Source organism: Patella vulgata, chromosome 6, assembly GCF_932274485.2.
Source record: "Patella vulgata chromosome 6, xgPatVulg1.2, whole genome shotgun sequence".
In the NCBI taxonomy this organism is placed as follows: Eukaryota; Metazoa; Mollusca; class Gastropoda; family Patellidae; genus Patella; species Patella vulgata.
In genome coordinates this window covers 45,301,759-45,323,518 of record NC_065884.2, presented here as the reverse complement: position 1 = coordinate 45,323,518, position 21,760 = coordinate 45,301,759, and the positions used below count along the sequence as shown (strand labels likewise).

General features: G+C 36.7%; 1 protein-coding gene across 1 annotated transcript; it reads left to right on the top strand.

The window, feature by feature from the left end:
- The first annotated feature begins 8,111 nt into the window (after positions 1-8,111).
- LOC126823470 (putative cysteine protease YraA) lies at positions 8,112-19,219 on the top strand. The gene is made up of 5 exons (XM_050552333.2): positions 8,112-8,331; positions 14,306-14,443; positions 15,114-15,210; positions 17,031-17,145; positions 19,092-19,219. The coding sequence occupies exons 1-5, from the start codon at positions 8,275-8,277 to the stop codon at positions 19,198-19,200; spliced, it is 516 nt and encodes a 171-aa protein (XP_050408290.2). The 5' UTR covers positions 8,112-8,274; the 3' UTR covers positions 19,201-19,219.
- Positions 19,220-21,760: the final 2,541 nt, after the last annotated feature.

Here is a 21,760-nt window from a genome sequence, read left to right as displayed (position 1 = left end):
CGGACCTCTGAAGGACGTTGTGCCATATATGGATAATACTCTCCAATTTAAACATTAGGTAACCATTCAAAAATGACAGTTCTTGTAATACTTCTTTTGGAAAACGTAATTGTAATGGTGTACAAAATTGATTTTATATAATACCGGACCCCACATGATGGATGTCATTTCGAAAATAACCACAATTAACTTGATTTAATGGGAAGACATTTTGGTTTTGAGAGTATAAATACAAGGTAGGATTAGCAGTCGATGTTTTACTTTCTTTATAAGTCCTGTTTATAATGCAAGTTTATGATGCAAATGTAAAATGTTTATAATGTCGTGTGTAAAATGGCTCCGTAGAGGTCTGATTTTAGCATCACTGTCCGTTATGTTTAAAGAAATGTCATAGGCTATATTTTTACTTTTTGTTGTTTGTTCATGAATATCACGGGTCGGTTGCCTCCCTTCAATTCAATTGCCCTTTGGCCACAGATCACTAATACTTATGTTTATTCTCGTCTCTGAGGCCGACTCTAACTTTTTCCCAAATTTTTATTGGGTAGAACGCTTTCTACCACGGATGGAGCAACATATGGCAACCGCTTGCGCAAATCCACGTATGAGGTTCATCATGGAAAACTTGAGATACCCAAACTGGAAGTAAAGAGCAGTAGACTAAATAACTGAATATGCAATTTTCGGCCCTACATTTCTGTTGTTGAAAGTACAATATTTACGACTTAAAGATGAAAAGGTGGACGTATTAGGTTAAAAAGCACGAGCGGTATATGTTTCCCACACGAAAATGTCCATTTTGGATAAGAATTTTCTCTTTTGCTTTTTATTTTCTACTTTCTACTACAGATCGCATTTTGAACCTGATATCCCGCCATACATTTCAACCTAACCAACCTCACAACTCTCGTATCCTTCTGCCTCAAAGTCACGAATATTCACCAAAACCTGGCAGAAAATGTATTTTCAAACCCTGTTCTTCGATTCTACGCCAAAAAGTCATCAAAAATCGCCATGCGAAGGGGGCGAAAAGGAAAACGGAGAGAAAGACTAAAATTTCCTGGGTGACGGCGTAAGAATATTTGGTCAGCTGTGTCCTATACAGGCCCGAAGTTTTTAGGGGGGGGGGGACAAATTTTTTTCCGTGAAGGGGGGGGGGAACAAAACATTTTTTCAGACGGGCCTGGTCCTATATAGGGGCGAAACTTCAGGTATCGCCAAAAGGCCTTTTTTATTTGCTCCCCATGTGTTCTGACAACATGTCGGTGAAAGAAAATCAATATAAAAAAAGAACTGCAAAAATGATGGCCCTTTAAGTATACATGCTGCGTTTAGTTTTATGTACACGTGGGACATCTCAGGTCCATGGGCGTGCTCAAATTTTAAAAAAAACATTCTTATTAAAGGTTGTATTTGAGCCTTGTGAATAACTACATAGAAAACACTCATAATTTGGAATTTCTTTCAAAAATATAATTTTTTACTGCTATGTCATGAAAAATGTTTAAAATTTACATGTAGCATCTTTCAAAATACCAATAATTTTCCACTTTTTTTTTAATCTTTGGATAATATGCAAACAGAAAAATTGCAAATCAGTTGCATTGATTGTAATATTAGAGATCTATACTGAAACATGTATCCCTACCCCCTAAATATGCCACTGATCGAATCAGTCTAATCTTTGGTTGCAGAACTAACATTACCACAGGAATCTGTCTAACAGCTATGTTTTACCATCCCTGTCATTTTGGAAAAAACTCTATTTTTAGCCCCCAAAACAAATATTTGTTTGAAGTAAGTGATATTCATTATTCGTATAAAATTATGATATTGGATTTCAATGAACTAATAGTATGAATCAATAGCATCATATAAATATCAAGGAGGAATTTCCAACGTGTTCTCGTCTCGAGAAATAACCCGTTTTGTCAGTATCACTTTTTAAGATTTTTTTGCATTATTATAAGGCTTTATAAAGTGTTAATTCTGTTCAAATTTTAATCGATTTTTGCGTCATGCAAACGGCAATCGAAGTGGTTATTTCTGTATTCCAATTTAAATATTTTGTTGATAACGGAAGTAATGTCATGGCGTCGATTCTTCGTTGTATAAATTGAACTGATATTGCAGGGTGTATTGGCTAATTCTGCGTCCATTTTATAGCACGTGTCCAATGCTCATGTGGAATTGTGGAAATATGTTTAATGTTTCTATTGGTACGGAAAGTGACGTCAGTTCAAGGATAAAGTGGCACCGGTGAAACCCGTCATTACTGCATCGAAGTTCTAGGGGTTCTTAGACCGGCTTTCCCAAATTTTCGTTGGGTAGAATGCTTTCTACCACGGATGTAGTTCAGCTACGTAGGTCTCAGTTACACTCGCCCTGTACGTCCAGGAACTGTCCTATTGAATCCTTGTCGACAATCTAATCGCTTCCCAGTCAATTTTACTTAGCAACTTTTTACTACTAAACGGTCGCGTGTCAGACCCTGTGAACGCCTGAACAATGTAATTGAACACCTTAGTGAGAAAATAAGACCTTGCTTACCTCGCTAGAACCAGTATGAGCGACACACGGATGTAGTTCAGCTCTGAACGTAGGTCTCATTACACTCGCCCTGTACGTTCAGGAACTGTCCTATTGAATCCTTATTGAATCTAATCGCTTCCCAGTCACTCGTTATACATTTGTTTGTGGACATCTTGAGCATCATGTCGGCCGTATATGTCGGTCAAGACCGAGGGCTTCGGAAAATGACTGAAACTAGATCTGACCCTAAGGGTCATTTTGCACGCCTAAGAAACAGCGTATTTTTCAAAACCCAATTTCAAACATGGCTACGATCGACCCCCGCTATATCAGACTAAACTTCTACAGCCTGGTATGGAGTAAGGATGTAACAGTTCAAAAATTATTGAATCGGTTAACCCAACCACAACTGGTTAACCGATTATTTACATTTGATAATTTTCTACTAAATTATTTGTTGCATCTATCATGGTGGTCACATTTTTTATCCAATTTTTATGAAACTTTAAATTAAAAAAAAAATCTATATATCTTTATTATTACACTGTTAGAAATTTATGTAAAATTACAGTAGTACAAGTAGTTTTTGTACCTTAATTGTCGGTATATTTTCCACAATTTAGTAGTTTTACCAAGTCTGGCGTATTTTTACGGAGTTTCGTGTATGTTGACCGAGTTTCGTGTCTTTTTTACAATAAACGGTGATGAAATCCAAGACACATTCAAAATCAGTAAAAATACATTCATACATACGTAATATTTACAAACTGAACTGAAAATAAATAAGCAAGCATGTAATTTTACAGATCTTACGTTTATTCACATTTTTTTTGTAAATTTACTTTTAGGTTAGAATAAAAGTAAAATTACAACAGTTCTCATTATAATAGTTAAAAACTAGATAATGTAAAGGGGATATGCTGAAAGTCTCTGTCAAATTGCTCCACTCTGAACCGAGACATTAGCGATTGAATTTTAGGCCTTGCATCGGACACCATTACTAAAGTCGGTACGATAAAAAAAACATAGTCTCGATTATCCATTTTTAAATTTAATCACCAATGAGTGTTGAGCCCCAGATCGGACTCAAATCCAGTGAAAATCCCACACATAAGATGGCATCAAGAGTTGTTTATGGTCTTTTCATGTTAATATATGCCTAATTCATAGTTTATATAACATATCAGGTCTAAAGAAAGACCTGCAATAGGCAGATTTAGCTCTTGCATAATTTATGTTTAACCTATTGGTAGTTATCGTATTCGGTAAATTTATTGTCTCTTAGCATGCAATTTTACAGACTTTACGTTTGCTCACATTATTTTGTAAACTTTCAAGTTAGAAACATAAGTAAAATTACATCAATAAAAGTATTTGTTTTTACCTTAAAATGTTAGGAATATTTACCAAAATGATGTATTTTTACCAAGTTTCTTTCTTTTTTACAATAAACTTTGATGAAATCAAAGGCACAATAAACCCCGTAAAAATACATACTTACATATATAGAATTTCAATATTGAACTGAAAATAGCAAAGCCAGAAGGTAATTTTACAGATTTACGTTTATTCACATTATTTTGTAAATTTACTTATTGGTAAATTTACTGTCTCTTATTTTATTTTAGTATTCCATGGCAACGAACCATTCCTAATACTTATCTTCTAATAGTACTCATTCTAATTTATTAACCATAATATGGACAATCACATTTTGTGAAATTTGGTATATTGCATGTTATGTATATCTAATTTCCTTTATTTATACGATCTATAACGTGTATTATACATCGTACACTAATCAGATTGTAAGTATGTTCATAAATGTATAAAAAAATGTTTTGACTTTCCGGCTAAAGGTTGTATTATCTCGTTATCAAGCTCACTTGAAGACGGTTAATTAAACCGATTGGCCAGTGTTAGCTGTACTGTCTCTAAAGCAGTTTCAATGCCTGCAATAGACAGTACCGCAAGCTTACATCTGAAAGCCTGGAACCGCCGCAATCACTGACGAGCGGCGGTTTCAACCTGTGTTGGCTTACATGACTAATCTACTAAACAGGATTAGTTTTATGTTTTCGGTACGCAACAACAAGCGGGGTTTTAAATTTAAGCCTCTTATTCAGTTGAGATTTTATTTCTCTTTCGGGGAAATTGTTGTTTACTAAAAAAAAAAGGTGGGAGGGTAAGCGGAAGTTAGTCATTGTGGTTTTTTTTTTAACATTTGTATGTAATTTTTCATTTACTGCTTTTAGGTAAATTTACATTTGGAAGTTAAAAAACAAACTTACTGTAACCGTTCATTTACTGTGTTGCGGTGAATTTACAGGCCAAAGTTAAAAAACAAACTCATAGTTATTTTCTATTTACTGATTTCAGGTAAAGTTACACACAAAGTCAAATTACAGAAACTCTGTAATATTACAGCTGAATGTTTATTTACAGTAAATTTACTGGCAACTTTTGCTGCCAGTAATTTTCATGTAAATTTACCAGATTTTTTCTAACAGTGTATAGCCTATGTTTATTTCCAGTGCCAAAAGATCTCGGATGGGTTCGATTTTGGTTCTCATCGGACAGCAACTTGTTGGATGATGGTCCCTGCCTTTTAAGGAGCTAAATCTGTATTCTTTAGTACCTAGAAATGGACACATACGGGTCGCAACGCATACAATAATGTAATATGAATGTATATACACTGATTTACATTCAATCGTTTCTGTTTTTACTGTAATTTCGAAATACGTGAAGAGTCAAAATCGAATGGCAGTCTTTGGCGTCTGGTTGTTGCAGTCCACACCGGTAGTATTCTCCTGTGGGATATGTTTAGCCTCCTTCATCGAGTCGCCTCATTATAAAAGGCATTCAAACGCGATTCGTGTGCCAATTTTAAAATTTTAATTTTGTCTTTAATATTGGATATCAGAGGTCCATCTTTTCACGCTAAGATAACAACACCAATGTTGTTTTAAATTCACCAACAAATCGTGTTTGCAATGTCGAAGACTGTGGATGATATTGAGTTAGAGACTTAAATTCCCTCCTTTATTGCAAAATGTGACATATGTACGACTTTGTAGCCCCTGCATGGACCCTCCAGATGCAACAATTTTTGGTCCGATTCAGACGAAATTTAACATGATTATCAAACCACAACTGCTTAGGCGTAGGTATATGTCCTTTGCCTTTTACGCAAAATGTAAATTGTGAACACAAGTCCACAATTTGTGGTCGGATTCAGATGAAACTTAGATATGTTAATGTTTAGAATCAAAAGATCTTGGAGAGCTTCCATTTTGTTCTGCTTCACCATCAGACCACAACCTATATAAATATCCCTTGCCTTTTACGCAAAATGTGAATTGTACAAATTTGGTACACCCTTTAGAGCACACAATTTTTGCCTCGTTCAGATGAAACTTATATTTTAAGGATACATTAGTTAAGAGTTTAATAAAGAGTTGGTCATTCATGCTATAATAATTAAAAACAAGATGATAAAAAAAGAAAGTATTGAAAATTTCAGTCAAATTACTTAATTCTGTTGGAAGTTTGGGCTAGAAATAGGCATCAACTGTGTCCGCACCGTATACGAGAATTGCCGATCGTTTATTGATAGACGGTAACTCAACCACCATATTCACGTGGCTAAGTGGGTAAGACGCTGGCTCGCTAGCCTGGAGATCGGGTGTTCGATCCCTGCATTGGCCTAGTAGATTGGGTGGAGCTTAACCATGCAATAACTAGATATGTTCAATGTTATTGCACTCTTTTGCTGGTTTACACTATACTAGTTTTAGTAGAAATCATATGGGGAAGTGGGTGGCTTTTCTGTGAAGTGACAACAAGTGTAACCGGGGGTGTAAATTCTCAATAAAAACTAAGGTGGTTAGTTTTTAAACCTTTATTAAAAACCCTGAAATATATATACATTAAAAATTAATATACATATCACAGTAACAGTTGAGTATACGATAAAATAGTAAGGCATGCATATTGGTACTCAATGAAATATATCAATAATTTATACACTAAAATACATCACTAATTAAATTAAACATATTAAACAGGCCTTAAGTTTATACTAAATATAATATAAGTAATTGATAACATACCCAAAGAAGGGGTTTTTAAATAAGACTATCAAGATGACGAACAAAATCTTCAGATAACTATATTCTGGAAAATAACATTATTCTGATTATACATACAATATACTTTCAAAACGGTACCTTATAATCTACTATATATATGTATATATGAAAAACTAATGATCTTTACATGTTATTTTCTATCTATTTAAATAAAATGGCTGCTTAATATAGGAGCTCAGTATAGGAGCAAAACAGTAGGACGTTAAACCCCATTTCATTTCGAATTCCATCAAGGCATTTGACCTAATAAACGCCTACACCAAGTTTGAACTTTCTAGGTCAATTACAAGGAGAGTTATTGTGTTCCAAAGTCTCGGCCAATCAAATTGCTTATCGCTCTGCTTACCCTGAGCAGAAAATCCTCATTATCGAACTTAGTCAAGATATTGATGTAATGAAACTATACATTGTGTCCCAAAGCATCAACCAATCAAATTGCTTATCTTTGCTTACCGGAGTTTATAGTCCGGTGGCTGAAGGGGGGTGGGGGGGAATCACTACCCGAGCTTTGAATTTATGAGACCAAGTTTTTCTTGACCAGTTTTTTACGTAGATTCCGAATCTGGGTGGTGATCGGGCGTTTGAGGGGGCGTTTTCGAGATATATGGGGGTCCAATGTCTACAATTGGGGGGGGGGGGGAGGGGGCAATGTTATTATGTTGATATATGATTATCATGTTATATAATAATAAAACATAAATTTCTAGGACTGTCCATCTCTAAAGAAGTGTGTATATGATGCTCCTGGACAACCGCTTGATTTGTGGCGAAGTGGGGTGGGGTGGTTGCAGGTTTGTGTGTGAGGAGGGGGGGGGGGCATCATACACACTTCTTTAAATACGGCAGTCCTAGAAATTTATGTTTTATTAATATATATGATGATAATCATTTATGTCAACATAATGACATTGCCCCCGTAGACATATTGGACGCCCTATATCTCGAAAACGCCCCCTCAAACGCCTGATCTCCACCCAGATTCGGAATCTACGCAAAAAAACTGGTCTAGAAAAACTTGGTCTCATAAATTCACAGCTCGGATATTTCCCCCGCCCCCCTTCAGCCACCGAACTATTATTGTGTCCCAAAAAGTGTGACGGACGCAGACAAACTAGACGGACAAAAAACGATATAATTTAATATAGGGTGCAGGGGACGAGCATATATAGTTCGCCCCGAATGGCACGCTGGCTTTCCAGTGTTATATATTTACTATATTTAGTTCTCTAAGGCCAACATGTAACTTTGAACTTAACGAAAATTGGTAATAATGATGAATCGGTGGTTCGTCTTGACCTGATACTACTCCCACAATCGTATTAATGGTGGTCTACTAGTTGTGTCAAAATTGCTTTTTGTGCATTCGATTGGAAATTATATATACACCCTATGGGGCAACGTGAGGAATCGCGGAAAGTACCTAATATGCCGCAATATGCGGAATCGAACGACCACAAACTGCAACACTCGGTTCAGCAAGACTTAAGTTTGTCACTTGTGTTGGGACAGCCGACCCTTCTTTGTCCACTTACTAAATTGATGAACAATACAAATTATCGAGGTAGTTGTGCCCAGCTTCTTAAACACGATGGCATCTGAAAAACGCATTGGTATATTGGTGGAGTTTAATTATGAAGACATGGAAGTAAGTTGGCTACTTATCAGAGAAAAACAGTGTTGTGCTACTTGGTTATCCAGACCGAATAACCATTGACGCCGAGCAGTTTTGAATGAGTTTAGATCAACAGTGAATATTCGCGAGTCTGTTACAGTCACAGTCGGCAAACGTCGGCAGTTTCCGGTACCCAACATCTACATCGCAGAAATAGCCGAGGTTTGCCGAATGCTACAGTCATTGATAGGGATGACCAATCATAGAGCTATATATAGAAACATCACTTTACTATTGGGCCCCTGGTGTAGCCCAGTCAGCCCCCAGCCCCCCCACACACACACACCTTAATCAGACCCTGCCCGTATTGACCAAGGTATGTTGACTAGACCTTGTTCCTGGTGGCGTTGCACTTTTAGAGTTCAAACTCAACATTGGCGTGCATGTAAAAGATCCATTGGCAGTTGGAATTAGTCTTGGTCACCCAGAACCTCCTAGTCTTCAACATACGGGGGTTCTGAGAACATTGTCAATTTGAAAACGGATAAAGTTTCATATGATTTAGATGAAACTTAAAACGAGTTTTAAGTATCACTATAGTTCTTGGATGAGTTCAATTTTGGTCCACATTAGACCTTCCGTTCTGGAGTTATGCCCCCTGCCTTTTAACATAAAGTGCAACTATGTTGAGTAATATAGTATTTTAGAGACTAATCGTTGAACCGGTGTTGCCCGGGTAGAAGTTTGAACTCTTAACTGCAACGCCACCAGGAATAAGGTCTAGTCAACATACCTTGGTCAATATGGGCAGGGTCTGATTATGGTGTGTGTGTGAGGGGGAGGGGGGGCTGACTGGGCTACACCAGGGACCCCAATAGTAAAGTGATGTACAATGGCCATAATATGACCCATATTCACTGTTGATGTAAGGGTCTGTGCAAGTTAAATCCAGGACTAAGATGTGTACATGATGCGAAACTTTTGCCCTGACGGTGGTGTTTCCGCCTACACTTCGGCCAATGTCCAAGGAGTCTTTTAAGTGGAAAACCAATTTGTACACATAAAGTACCAGTATCTTTAAAGTTATATGCCAAATGTTAATCAATGATTTAAACGGGTTGACACACACAAATAGTATAGAATAGAATATATTTCTTAATTTGTATCCTTATTTATAGAGACGCAGAATAGTCGGAAGTATTTTTTATAGCTTTTCCAATGAGTACGAATTTGTAAACAGTGTTAACCCCAATCCCCAGAGGTGTTTGTATTAAACTGTTTCAATGGCATTTAGTAATTGAACTAGAGTATACAGGTCACAGGTCATAGAATTGTGACCTGTATAGTGTTTGTATTAGTGAAGACACTAGACACAGTGAAAACAATTGTCAATAAAAAGGGGGAGGTGCGCCCCCTTGGAACCCATCACCAGGATGTACCAAAAATGAAATGAAATAGAGCTTAACATCCAACTGTTCTACTCCAATTGGGCTAATGAAGAAGAGTATACGAATTTCATCTGTCAAGGGTTCTTTTACGTGGACGCCAATATGAATCCAGGACCTCAGTTTTTCGTTTCATTCGAACGACTTGTCAGGCCCTTCGTCTTACATCACTGACAAGGGGGAAGCACACTGGAAAGTCCCAATGAATGCAGGGATCGAACACTGGACCTCAGTTTAAATGCAACAAAACAGTCAAATAGAGCCTTATGATATGGGTCAAAATAATTATAAGAATACAACCATGCAGTGGTGAAATACGAACATAACGGGTGTAACTCTGTATCAAACCCCAATCTGTTTCACAGATGTATTACGAATACTAAAAGCTCTGTAAAAGATGACTGCTTTATCATGTGACATCACATCAGGCAGCGTCAATCATTGGTTTAATCGCGCGTGCATTGTTTACATAAGATGCTACTAGTAATAGTCTGGGCAGAATGGTGCCTTTTACTCATTTCACTTACTCATTTACACTACGGTAAATAGGAAATATTTTTTACCCACATATACATGAAATTGAAACACCTTTATTTATTTTTATAATGCTTAAACATACATTATGCAAGAGCTAAATCTGCCTATTTTAAGTCTTTATTTAGGCTTCAGATGTTATAGAAATTATTAATTAGACCTTTATTTACATGACAAGCTTAAAATCAACTCTGTAGACCCGGAAAATTGTTCAGTTTTTATTTCATTTCTAACAGTAAGAAAAATATTTTAATGCCAAATTTTGGACTATTCATTCTCAGAAAGCACAGTTAAAGTGAACACTATTGTAATTTCACAAAATTTTGTCTAAAAATCAGGAATATTCACTGAAAATCTCCAGATTTACCCCATTGCGATGTAGAAATTAATCCTTATGACTACTGCAATGAGTCAAAATGTCTAAAAATGCCTTTATTGTCCCCGGCCTTTCGAAGAAGGCAGGGGACTATTAAAATAGGTTCGTCCATCTGTCTGTCCGTCCGTCCGTCCGTCTGTCTGTCCATCACACATTTTGGGACACAATAACTCTCCTTCTAATTGAGCTAGAATGTTCAAACTTGGTGTAGGTGTTTATTAGGTCAATGCCTTGATGGAGTTCGAAGATGAACATTTTCTGCTTAGGGTAAGCAGAGATAATAAATTTGATTGGTTGATGCTTTGGGACACGATAACTTTAGTTCTAATTAAGTGAGAGTGATGAAATTTGATGTATAGTTTCATTACATCAATACTTTGACTAAGTTCGATAATGAGCATTTTCTGCTCAGGGTAAGCAGATCGATAAGCAATTTGATTGGCCGAGACTTTGGAACACAATACCTTTCCTTCTAATTGAGCAAGAACATTCAAACTTGGTGTAGGTGTTTATTAGGTCAGTGTCTTGGTGGAGTTCGAAGATGAGCATTTTCTGCTTAGGGTAAGCAGAGATAAGCAATTTGATTGGTTGATGCTTTGGGACATGATAATTTAGTTCAAATTATGTGAGAGTGTTGACACTTGGTTTATAGTTCTATCACACCAATAACTTGACTAATTTCGATAATGAGCATCTTCTGCTCAGGGTAAGTAGAGCGATAAGCAATTTGATTGGTTGAGACTTTGGAACACAATAACTCTCCTTCTAATTGAGGTAGAATGTTCAAACTTGGTGTAGGCGTTCATTAGGTGAATGCCTTGATGGAGTTCGAAGGTGAGCAGCGATAAGCAATCTGATTGGTTGATGCTTTGGGGCACGATAACTTTAGTTTTAATTTTAAGTGAGAGGGATGAAACTTTGAGTATAGATTCATTATATCATTACCTTGACTAAGTTCGGTGACTTTGGAACATAACAACTCTGCTTTTAATTGAGGTAGAATGTTTAAACTTGATGCAGATGTTCATTAGGTTAATGTCTTGACTGAGTTCAATGATTAACATTTTGAGCTAAAACTAAGCAGAGCTAAGCAATTTCATTTGTCAATGCTTTGGGACAAGATAACTTTGATTCTATCTGATAGAGAGTGATGAAACTTAGTGTATGGTTGGTTGATAATCAGTTTGATTACTTGATACTTTTGAAAAAAAATAAATGTGCTATTATGTGTCATCTATTTATTTTGGGATTTCGGCGGGGGACATCAGCCTCACTGTTGGCTTGTTTTCATTGTTAATACATATAAGTTAGATGGGATCTATAAGTTTGTCAGGTTTAGAAAATGCTCCATCTTTCCTACAGAAAATTGAAAATTGGTAACGCTGTGTTGATAATGTACAACAGATGGTTTTGTAAAAATGTCCAAAACAGGGGTTGGCTTAATTTTGTCACTATTTTACCCAGGACAAGCATTTTTTTTCTTCTTTGAAACATTAAATTCCTGCATTCCCTTCATGTAGAAAACAATATTTAAGTCTTTCTAGACATTTTTCACTCCACCATTGCATTAAGAGAGACTATATATGCCCCACTCCACCCATTTAAATGATAGTAATTGGAATTTGTGGTTGAATTACTGCTAAGAATGTTATTTTTCACCAATGCATAGTTATTTTGTACATTTCAAGGATTTCTAACCCTTTTTGTTCCGAGTCAAAAGTTAGAACCCTGAGGCATTTCGGACCAAAAAGACCACAACCTGATATAAAACTGGTGTAGATGGGTAAATGTCAGCTTAATGTTCAATATTTTCTTATCAAAATCTAGGATTTGTGGTGTTTGTTGCATTTATGTTGTTTATAGAACAATAAAATGTTAATTTTGCTCCTTTTCATGCCTTCTTTATGTTGTCAACTCTGTCATAACTACTGTTTTGACATTGTTTTTTCTAGAAATTAATGTAAAGGTCCAGACATCTTGCTTCAGCACAAGGATTGCAATAAAAATTTGTATGATGCCTCTGAGGTTTGAAATGTTGGAAACATTGAAATATTCCCAAATTTGTCAAAATTGTGTATTCTGTGACGCTTTTGTTAGATCATAGACCAAATATGGCATTATTTTCATTCATCAAGGCTCATTTTTAACAATAATTCAAATGTATTGCACATATTTTAGTTTATATGTACACATGTTAGCCAAAGGATGGTAAAACATAGCTGTTAGACAGATTCCTTCGGTATTGTTAGTTATGCAACCAAAGATTAGGGGGAGGGATACATGTTTCAGTATAGATCTTTAATATTACAATCAATGCAACTGATTTGCAATTTTTCTGTTTGCATACACGGATTCTAAAAATATATTTCTTGTCAGTCTGGATATTTTTCATGACATATATGTAAAAAAAAACAATTATATTTTTTTAAAAAATTCCAAATTATGAGTGTTTTCTATGTACATGTAGTTTGTTTTTAACTTGTCTAATTTATTCACAGAAATCAGATACTGCTGCTATGCGAAATTTCTGTTCATTTTAAAATAGCCGCCAAACCAGAATCATTATGTATTTTCATGTCCCTCAAAAATACAGAAAAACTGTTCGGTAAGATAAGATTAAGATTTCCGTGTTCCACTCTTCACTATGTGTAACATAATTACTTATTTCCATGCAAACTGTGATGATATGTGTTGAAAATTTTGCAATTGAACCTAATTTTACTTGCGCAAAGCATCAAATAGTGTATCAAATGTAGCCGTGAATAATAATTATCACGGCTACAAATATTGCAGCTATATACGGTTCATTGATAATGTACAATCTTCATTGTGTAAAATTATATTAAATTCTTCATCTAATTATATTAAATAAGTCTTTTGGAGGGTGGGTATAAAAGATTGATAGATTTAGGTCTATTGTTTTGTACATAACTTACGATACATGGCGAGGGCCATGAAAAAAAATAATGAAAAAAAAATAATGAGGACCCATTTCCCAAAAATTGTGAAACATAGTGGGCATTTTTTGATGAGTGTTAAAATTATTAGGTAGAGGGGCCCAAAGGGACGTCGGTTAGAAAAAAATTGATATCAACGATTCCAAATTGGGTGGGTTGATAGCGGGATGTTGATATCAGAAATGTTTCCATAACAAGAAATCTTATTTCTGGTTGACAGGTGGCGGTCTTGTTAATTGCCCAATATTTTCCCTTTTCTCACTCAACCAGCTCGCACATGGGTTCCCCTGGCAGTGGGCCCTCCTTCCCACAGGCCCCCTTTCCGAGATAGTTTTTTCAGCTTAGAACTTCCCGCCTAGAATACACTCCACAGACCTCCATTTCAGGTCAAAATTTCAAATCATTTCCTGGGGGTAGATCCCTGGACCCCGAGAGGAGGATACCCAGACCCCAAAGGATGCCTCGGGGGCCGGCGACCTCATGATCATTCACTGTAACATAGACCTAAGTAGTAGAAAGATCGACGTTGCATCAATGGAGTGGCAAATGATTGTTTTCGGTCAAAATAGTCATAATTGGCTGTCAAGAAGAAATATCATACTATGGTGTGGTGTCTTAGAACCAGAGTGTCTTGTGTATAGCTGAAGGATATTAATTAGTTCAAATGATTTTTTGTACATTTTTTGTGTTTGTAGTTGTGGTATCCATATTATAGATTAAAGGAGGAGGGGTTCAACACATTCACAATAGGACCAGAAAAAGATAAAGTCTACAACAGTAAACATTCTTACCCATGTAAAGCAGCATATGGAATAGATGATATCAAAGTTCAGGCAAGTAATACTACCAATAAATTAGATAGGTGTATGATTGATTTCAGTATCAAGTATAATGTTTACCTTTTTCTGATGCAAAATGGAAATGGAATGGGGTTTAACGTCCTACTGTTCTGCTCCTATACTGGGCTAATGAAGACGGGCATCGGCACTATCGCCTACTCTTATATCGAATTCCAACTGCCAGGGGATCTTTACGTGCATTCCAATATATACACGGGACCTCGTTTTTTCGTCTCATCCGAAGAACTATTTTTCTGATGCATTTAGTTTATTACGCGTCATGTTTTGACTTTTCCAAAATATTTAGGATTGGTTCTTAAAACTTAACAGCATACAATTAACATGTAAATTATGATGTAATTGAATTACAAATATATATTTAGTGTTTCTGCCCTCAGAATGTGTTTTAGGATCCCTTTTATTACAGTGTCTGTAAAGTGTCTACTTCTAAAAAATTTATTTAAAGACTGTATTTCTTTCTGAGCTTGGATTTCCGCCATAATTATATACCCGACAGAGTGCCACACACGAGTTTTAGGATCTCTTATTACAGTATTTTGTAAAGTCTACTTCTACATTTGTTTCTTAAAGTCTCTGTATTTCTTTCTGATATAAGCATTATTCCAGGATTACCGATATATGGAGAGAAAAAATCTCTTTTCAGGATCTTGATGCTTTGATTATACCTGGAGGATTCGCTCCGGATTATTGGAGAAGAGATAAACGTTTTTTGGATCTAGTTAAAGGTGTATATGAAGCTGGTAAGTTCTTATATAAACTCTTCTTATTACATTGTGTTGTTACCAAATGTCCATGTTTGTCAATTATGCACAATTTTGATTGAACATTAGTCAGCCATTCAGATAAAACTGTAATATCTTACAAAATCCACGTAAGTAGTTTCGATAACAATTTCTATAGGCACACATATAGGCCTCCATACATTTTTTTTTTATTGTCCCCCACCTTTCGAAGAAAGCAGGGGACTATTAAAATTGGTTCGTTGTCTGTCCTTCCGTCCGTCCCTCCATTCGTCTGTCCGTCCATCTTTTTGTCTGTCTGTCCGTCACACTTTTTTGGACACAATAACTCTCCTTCTAACTTGGTGTAGGTGTTTATTAGGTCAATGCCTTGATGGAGTTCGAAGATGAGCATTTTCTGCTTAGTGTAAACAGAGATAAGCAATTTGATTGGTTGATACTTTAGGACACGATAACTTTAGTTCTAATTAAGTGAGAGTGAGGAAATTTGGTGTATAGTTTTGTTACATCAATACCTTCAGTAAGTTCGATAATGAGCATTTTCTGCTCAGGGTAAGCAGAGCAATAAACAATTTGATTGGTCGAGACTTTGGAACACAATAACTCTCAATCTAATTGAGCTAGAATGTTCACACTTGGCGTAGGTGTTTATTAGGTGAATACCTTGATGGAGTTCAGAGTTAGAAGATAAGAATTGTCTGCTTAGGGTAAGCAGAGATAAGCAATTTGATTGGTTGATGCTTTGGGACACGATAAATTTAGTTCTAATTAAAGTGAGAGTGAGGACACTTGGTGTATAGTTTTATCACATCAATACCTTGACTAAGTTCCATAATAAGCATTTTCGGCTTAGGGTAAGCAGAGCAATAAGCAATTTGATTGGTCGAGACTTTGGAACACAATAACTCTGCTTCTAATTGAGGTAGAATGTTCAAACTTGGTGTAGGCGTTTATTAGGTGAATGCCTTGATGAAGATGAGCAGCGATAAGCAATCTGATTGGTTGATGCTTTGAGGCACGATAACTTTAGTTTTAATTAAGTGAGAGAGATGAAACTTTGAGTATAGATTCATTACATCATTACCTTGACTAAGTTCGATGATGCGAATTTTCTGCTTAGGCTAAGGAGTGATAAGCAGTTTGATTGATCAAGACTTTGGAACATCACAACTCTGCTTTTATTTGAGGTAGAATGTTTAAACTTGATGTTGATGTTGATTAGGTGAATGTCTTGACTGAGTTCAATGATTAACAGTTCGAGGTAAAGCTAAACAGTGCTAAGCAATTTTATTGGTCGATACTTTGGGACCAGATAACTTTGATTCTATCTGATAGAGAGTGATAAAACTTGGTGTATAGTTGATAATCGATTTGATTGCTTGATACTTTTGAAAAAAATAAATGTGCGATTAATTAATATGTGTCATCTATTTATTTTGGGATTTCAGCGGGGGACATCAGCCTCACTGTTGGCTTGTTTAAACTTTAAAAGATACACTGAGTATGTTCAAATGTTATATTGATTATTATCTCCCTTTTAATTGTCAGTTGTGGTATATACCCCATCCTTAACTCCAATTTTCCTGTATATATTGGCTGAAAAGGTTGATAATCCAAATTTGAGCTTGATTGGACTAACGGTTCCTGAGATGTGGTCCATTCAATTTTGGCGACTTTGGTCAAAATGAGCATGGCCGCCATAGCCCACTAACTGATTGATCAAAATTTCTTGTTTGAAAGGTCATTCTTGTTTTATTGTTAGGCAACAACAACTACAAACACTTGTCATTTTAAAGAAATTATAACATATCTATCATCAGGTCAACCAGTTGCAGCTATATGCCATGGGGCTTGGATGTTCTGTTCAGCTAAAATACTTCAAGGAAAAAAATTGACATGTTTTGTTGCCATCAAAGATGATGTAGAAAATGCAGGGTAAGTATACATGTTTATGGATCAAATTTTATACGGCAACATTTAATATGGATACATATACATTTATGTCGTCTTTATTCTGTGTCAATTTACTTGCTGGTCCATTCACATGAATGTAATGGTGGTATAAGGTTATTTGTGAAGTATTCAGATTTCTTGGATTGTCATTTGGTTCATGTGCGTGTAAAGCTGATAATAAGCACAGACTAGGTGGGAAATGTAGGTCCCATTTCAAATTGGCCAGGAAGTATGTTAAACACATATGATTCGGGTACATATTGATATTTTTGTCCCCCGCCTTTTGAAGAAAGCAGGGGACTATTAAAATGGGTTCGTCCGTCCATCTGTCTGTCCGTCACACTTTTTGGGACACAATAACTCTCCTTCTAATTGAGCTAGAATGTTCAAACTTAGTGGAGGTGTTTATTAGGTCAATGCCTTGATGGAGTTCGAAGATGAGCATTTTCTGCTTAGGGTAAGCAGAGGCAATATATCTCTTTTACCGGAGTGGCAGAAGTTGACATTTTGTCAATGAAACGTGTTTACATAAAACATGTGCTAGATCGGGGTTTTTTTGTACACAAAGTAGTCGTCCAGTCGATAAGTCCCGCCCCAAAATGATCATGTGAGCGTTTTAAATGGAGGCTAACTAGGGCAGTGATCATTATCTCGAAGTATGATGTAGACGGATCGCTGCAGGCAGTTTAAATCAAAGCCAGTATAAAACTGTGTGCTATCACCAGGGATAATGTGCATCAAATTTTGGATATCCTACGCACAAAAATTAAATAGAGTGTGCCACTGCGGTGAGGTTGTGGTGAAATGAGGAAAACCCTCTTAAGTGTGAAGGCATTTTCACGTTCTCACGTACACAATGCCCCCACTACGCTCTTGGCACACACCCTTTGCGCCGCACAGCAACGTCCCCACCGCTCTCAACCACGTTGCTGCCACAATCTAGAAAGCCACGCTGACACGTCGCTCCGAGCCCATCAATGCTACACTGTTAAAATGATTTCACATTGATTAGTATATTCTTCATGGTCTGTAGGGCAGATACTGAGCCTCATCTTAGGAGGGCTAAAAAATAACTCAACTTCACACATAAACCACGACTTTGACTTCGCTATAACTTAAAAAAAAATCTACCAGATCGTGTCTGAGAGCGGCATGGACGTGGCAAGATCTTTGTAAGCATAGTATCGAGAGGGTAGTGAGAGCGGGGACAATGTAGTGTAAGTGAAGCATACTGAGAACCGGGCGGGACGGAGGGGGGAGGGGTCATAGCGAGGACTTTGTTTTGTGTGAAGGGGACTATAGGAACCTCGTAATAGCATGGTGAGAGCATAGCACGATCTGATTGGTCTAGAGAGGGCTTGACAAGATCTTTATCAACGTACTAAGAGTGTCACCAAAGCGATGTTATGGTGTATGTGTGAAGAGGGTATAACATGAGAAATGGTTTTTGTTGACGACGCCTCTCCATTACTAGCATGTAATCACCAGGAGTAAAAAGACACTGTCGGAATCATTGGGGAGAAAATTGTGACCCAATACCCTAAACCGAAAATGGACAGTGTGAAGAGAAAGATCTAACCACCAACAGATATACCAGAAGAATGATCTAACCCTCATATAGCTTTGTTACGCAAAATACATTTTCAGAAATAACAGTGATCCAACCCACTTAGATCAGACTTGTTTAATAAGCAAATGGAGCCAGAGTATTTCGTAATGGTGTTCTATTATACAATCTATAAATAGCTTTGTTCTATTAATAGATATCGGTTAGAATAATATTGCATATCAATCATCATGAATTCTTTAATCGAAACATGTACTAAAATGATTTTTGGAAATTTGAGAGTTAGGACACATTTGCATTACACCGCCCATATTATAACCTAGCTCATATAAATGCCTAACATATCTTACTTTTTATACAGAGGTTTGTATGAAGATAAATCAGTGGTTGTGGATGGAAACATGATAACTTCACGACTTCCAGCAGACTTACCTGACTTCTGTAAAGCTATTATTGCTCAATTAAAATAAAACAGACATATATGCTAAACACTTTCTGCATGTTTTATTCCTATTACATATTATGGCATCACCCATGTCCGTCAGTCCGTCATCAAATGGCCCGTGAACCTGATAGAGGTAATGTATGGTGTTCTATTTCGGCCACCTCCCGCGTCGCCTTTCTCGATGTTAAGCTATAGAGAAAAAAGCGACGTCGACTTTTTAACACGACGTTGCCCTTTAAAACGCAACGCGTCCCACTGCCCTTCGCTTTTCTAAACGGATATTATTTATATTTTTGGTGATGAAATGCACATGTATTAGGAGAATTCATTTGCAGTTTATTTGCCATTTGGTATTTTATGTTCAATACAGTAATTTATATTTGACACAAGGATCTGCCAATAGTATCCTGTAACTAGGGTTACCAGATTAATCATTGGAGAAACCAGGACATTTATTATTCTGATCAAACTAAAGTTAAATTGAGCACGGAGCGCCCGCATGTCCGGCCGGTTTGGGGGCATCCCCCCCCCCCAGAAATTTTTATACGCCCACATTTTCATGTGGACGTATATTGTCGTCGCCCCTGTTCAGCCGTCCGTCCGTCCACAATTGTTTGTGAACAGTCTACAGGTCACAATTTTTATCCGATTTCAATGAAACTTGAAATATAGGTTTATCACCCTAAGATCTCGGATCCTTTCAATATTGGCATGTATCGGACTGTAACTTCATGAATTATGGCCCCTGATTGTACGAAAAATCACGTTTTTAGCTTGTGAACACTGTAGAGGTCACAATTTTTATCCGATTTAGTTTAAACTTGAAGTGTATGATTATAACCCAAAGATCTCGGTTCCTTTCGATATTCGCGCATATCGGACCGTAACTTCCTGAATTATGGCCCCTGATTGTACGAAAAATCGCGTTTTTAGAGGTCATAATTTTTATCCGATTTAAAAAACCGTATTATTATATCCCTGTTACACCCTAAGGACAACCGGGTTCGAATTTCGTGAAAATCGGCCCAAAATTGACAGACAAAATGGCCGCCGTTCGTTCTCAACTAGTGTAAAAATATGGTATATCAAGGTTGTGGACCCTATAGAGGTCACAATTTTTAGCTTGTGGACCCTATAGAGGTCATTATTTTTATCCGATTTAAAAAACCGTATTATTATATCACCGTTACACCCTAAGGAAGGTTGAGTTCGAATTTCGTGAAAATCGGCCCAAAATTGACAGACAAAATGGCCGCCGTTCCTTCTCAAATAGCGTAAAAATATGGTATATCAAGGTTGTGGACCCTATAGAGGTCACAATTTTTATCCGATTTTGTTGAAACTTGAAATGTAAGTTTATAACACAAAGATCTCAGTTCCTTTCGATATTCGCGCATATTGAATTGTAATTTCCTGAATTATGGCCCTTGATAGTAGGAAAAATCACTTTCTTGTTAGCTTGTTCTCTATCCATCTCTCGAAAATGTGGGCGTATCCTGCCTGGCAGCCGCTGGTTTCATTTCTAGAAGCCGGGAGATGCATATTCAGCCATTTTGTGGTGGTAGTTACACTAGAAATATATATTGTTGAATTGGTCATTGACAGGCATTATTTCAATTGTCACATGTTAGTAATATTTGTAGGAACTCGTCCAGTTTTAGTCCTTTATTATGCACATTCGGCACACCGCAGCCCGACAAGGTTTGCACTGAACAATTTGGATCAGAAGTTGTGTGCTGAAGTAAGAGTTGTTTGTAGCAAACGCTGTTTTATACATTAATATTTATCACTAGTTTATGTGTTTTGTGTTATTTTCAATTGAAAAACACCCGATTTAAAAACCAGGACATTTAGGCAGGTGAGAGGCATCGGGACGGGACGAAAAAATTTCAGCAATTTCCAGCAATTATTTCTAGAGTTATGGCCCTTGTTTTACTTTGTGAACCTTGTGAACGTTCGAATGACAAAAGTTATCCAGTCTGTATGAAATTTATATCAAATTTCAAAATTTTCTGTAAATTACTTCCAGAGTTAAGGTTCTTGTTTCAGTTTTTAGAACCTTGTGAACCCTCAAACGACAAAAATTATAATCAGAGCTATATGAAATTGTATTGTAAATGCCCCCAATTACTTACAAAACAATAAGTATGCAACAACCCTTGTCGACCGCTCGGAGGAATTGGCTGCTGTGGGTGTATGTTTCGTTGCTTGGCAACCTATCTTTGTTTAGCTAGTTCTCTATCCATCTCTTGCAAAATGTGAGCGTATCCTGCCCGGCAGCGGCTGGTTTATGATTAAAGAAATTTTAATATACCATTTTTTATTCTTTTAAAGGACAATATTGGTGTCGGTCATTATTACATATGTGATAGAACTGGTTAAATACATTTTCCATTCTTCCAAGAATCGAGAATTCTATTTTTTTAAATTAAAATTTACGATAAAAAAAGTTTAGCGAAAGCTGTACTGAAATCAGGAGCCACAGTTGATCAGTGAGTATGACGCTGGCTCACTAACCAGAGGTCTTGGATTCTCTCCCAGTGATGGCCGAGAATGTTCCTGGGCAAGAATTCCCCTTGTGTCTA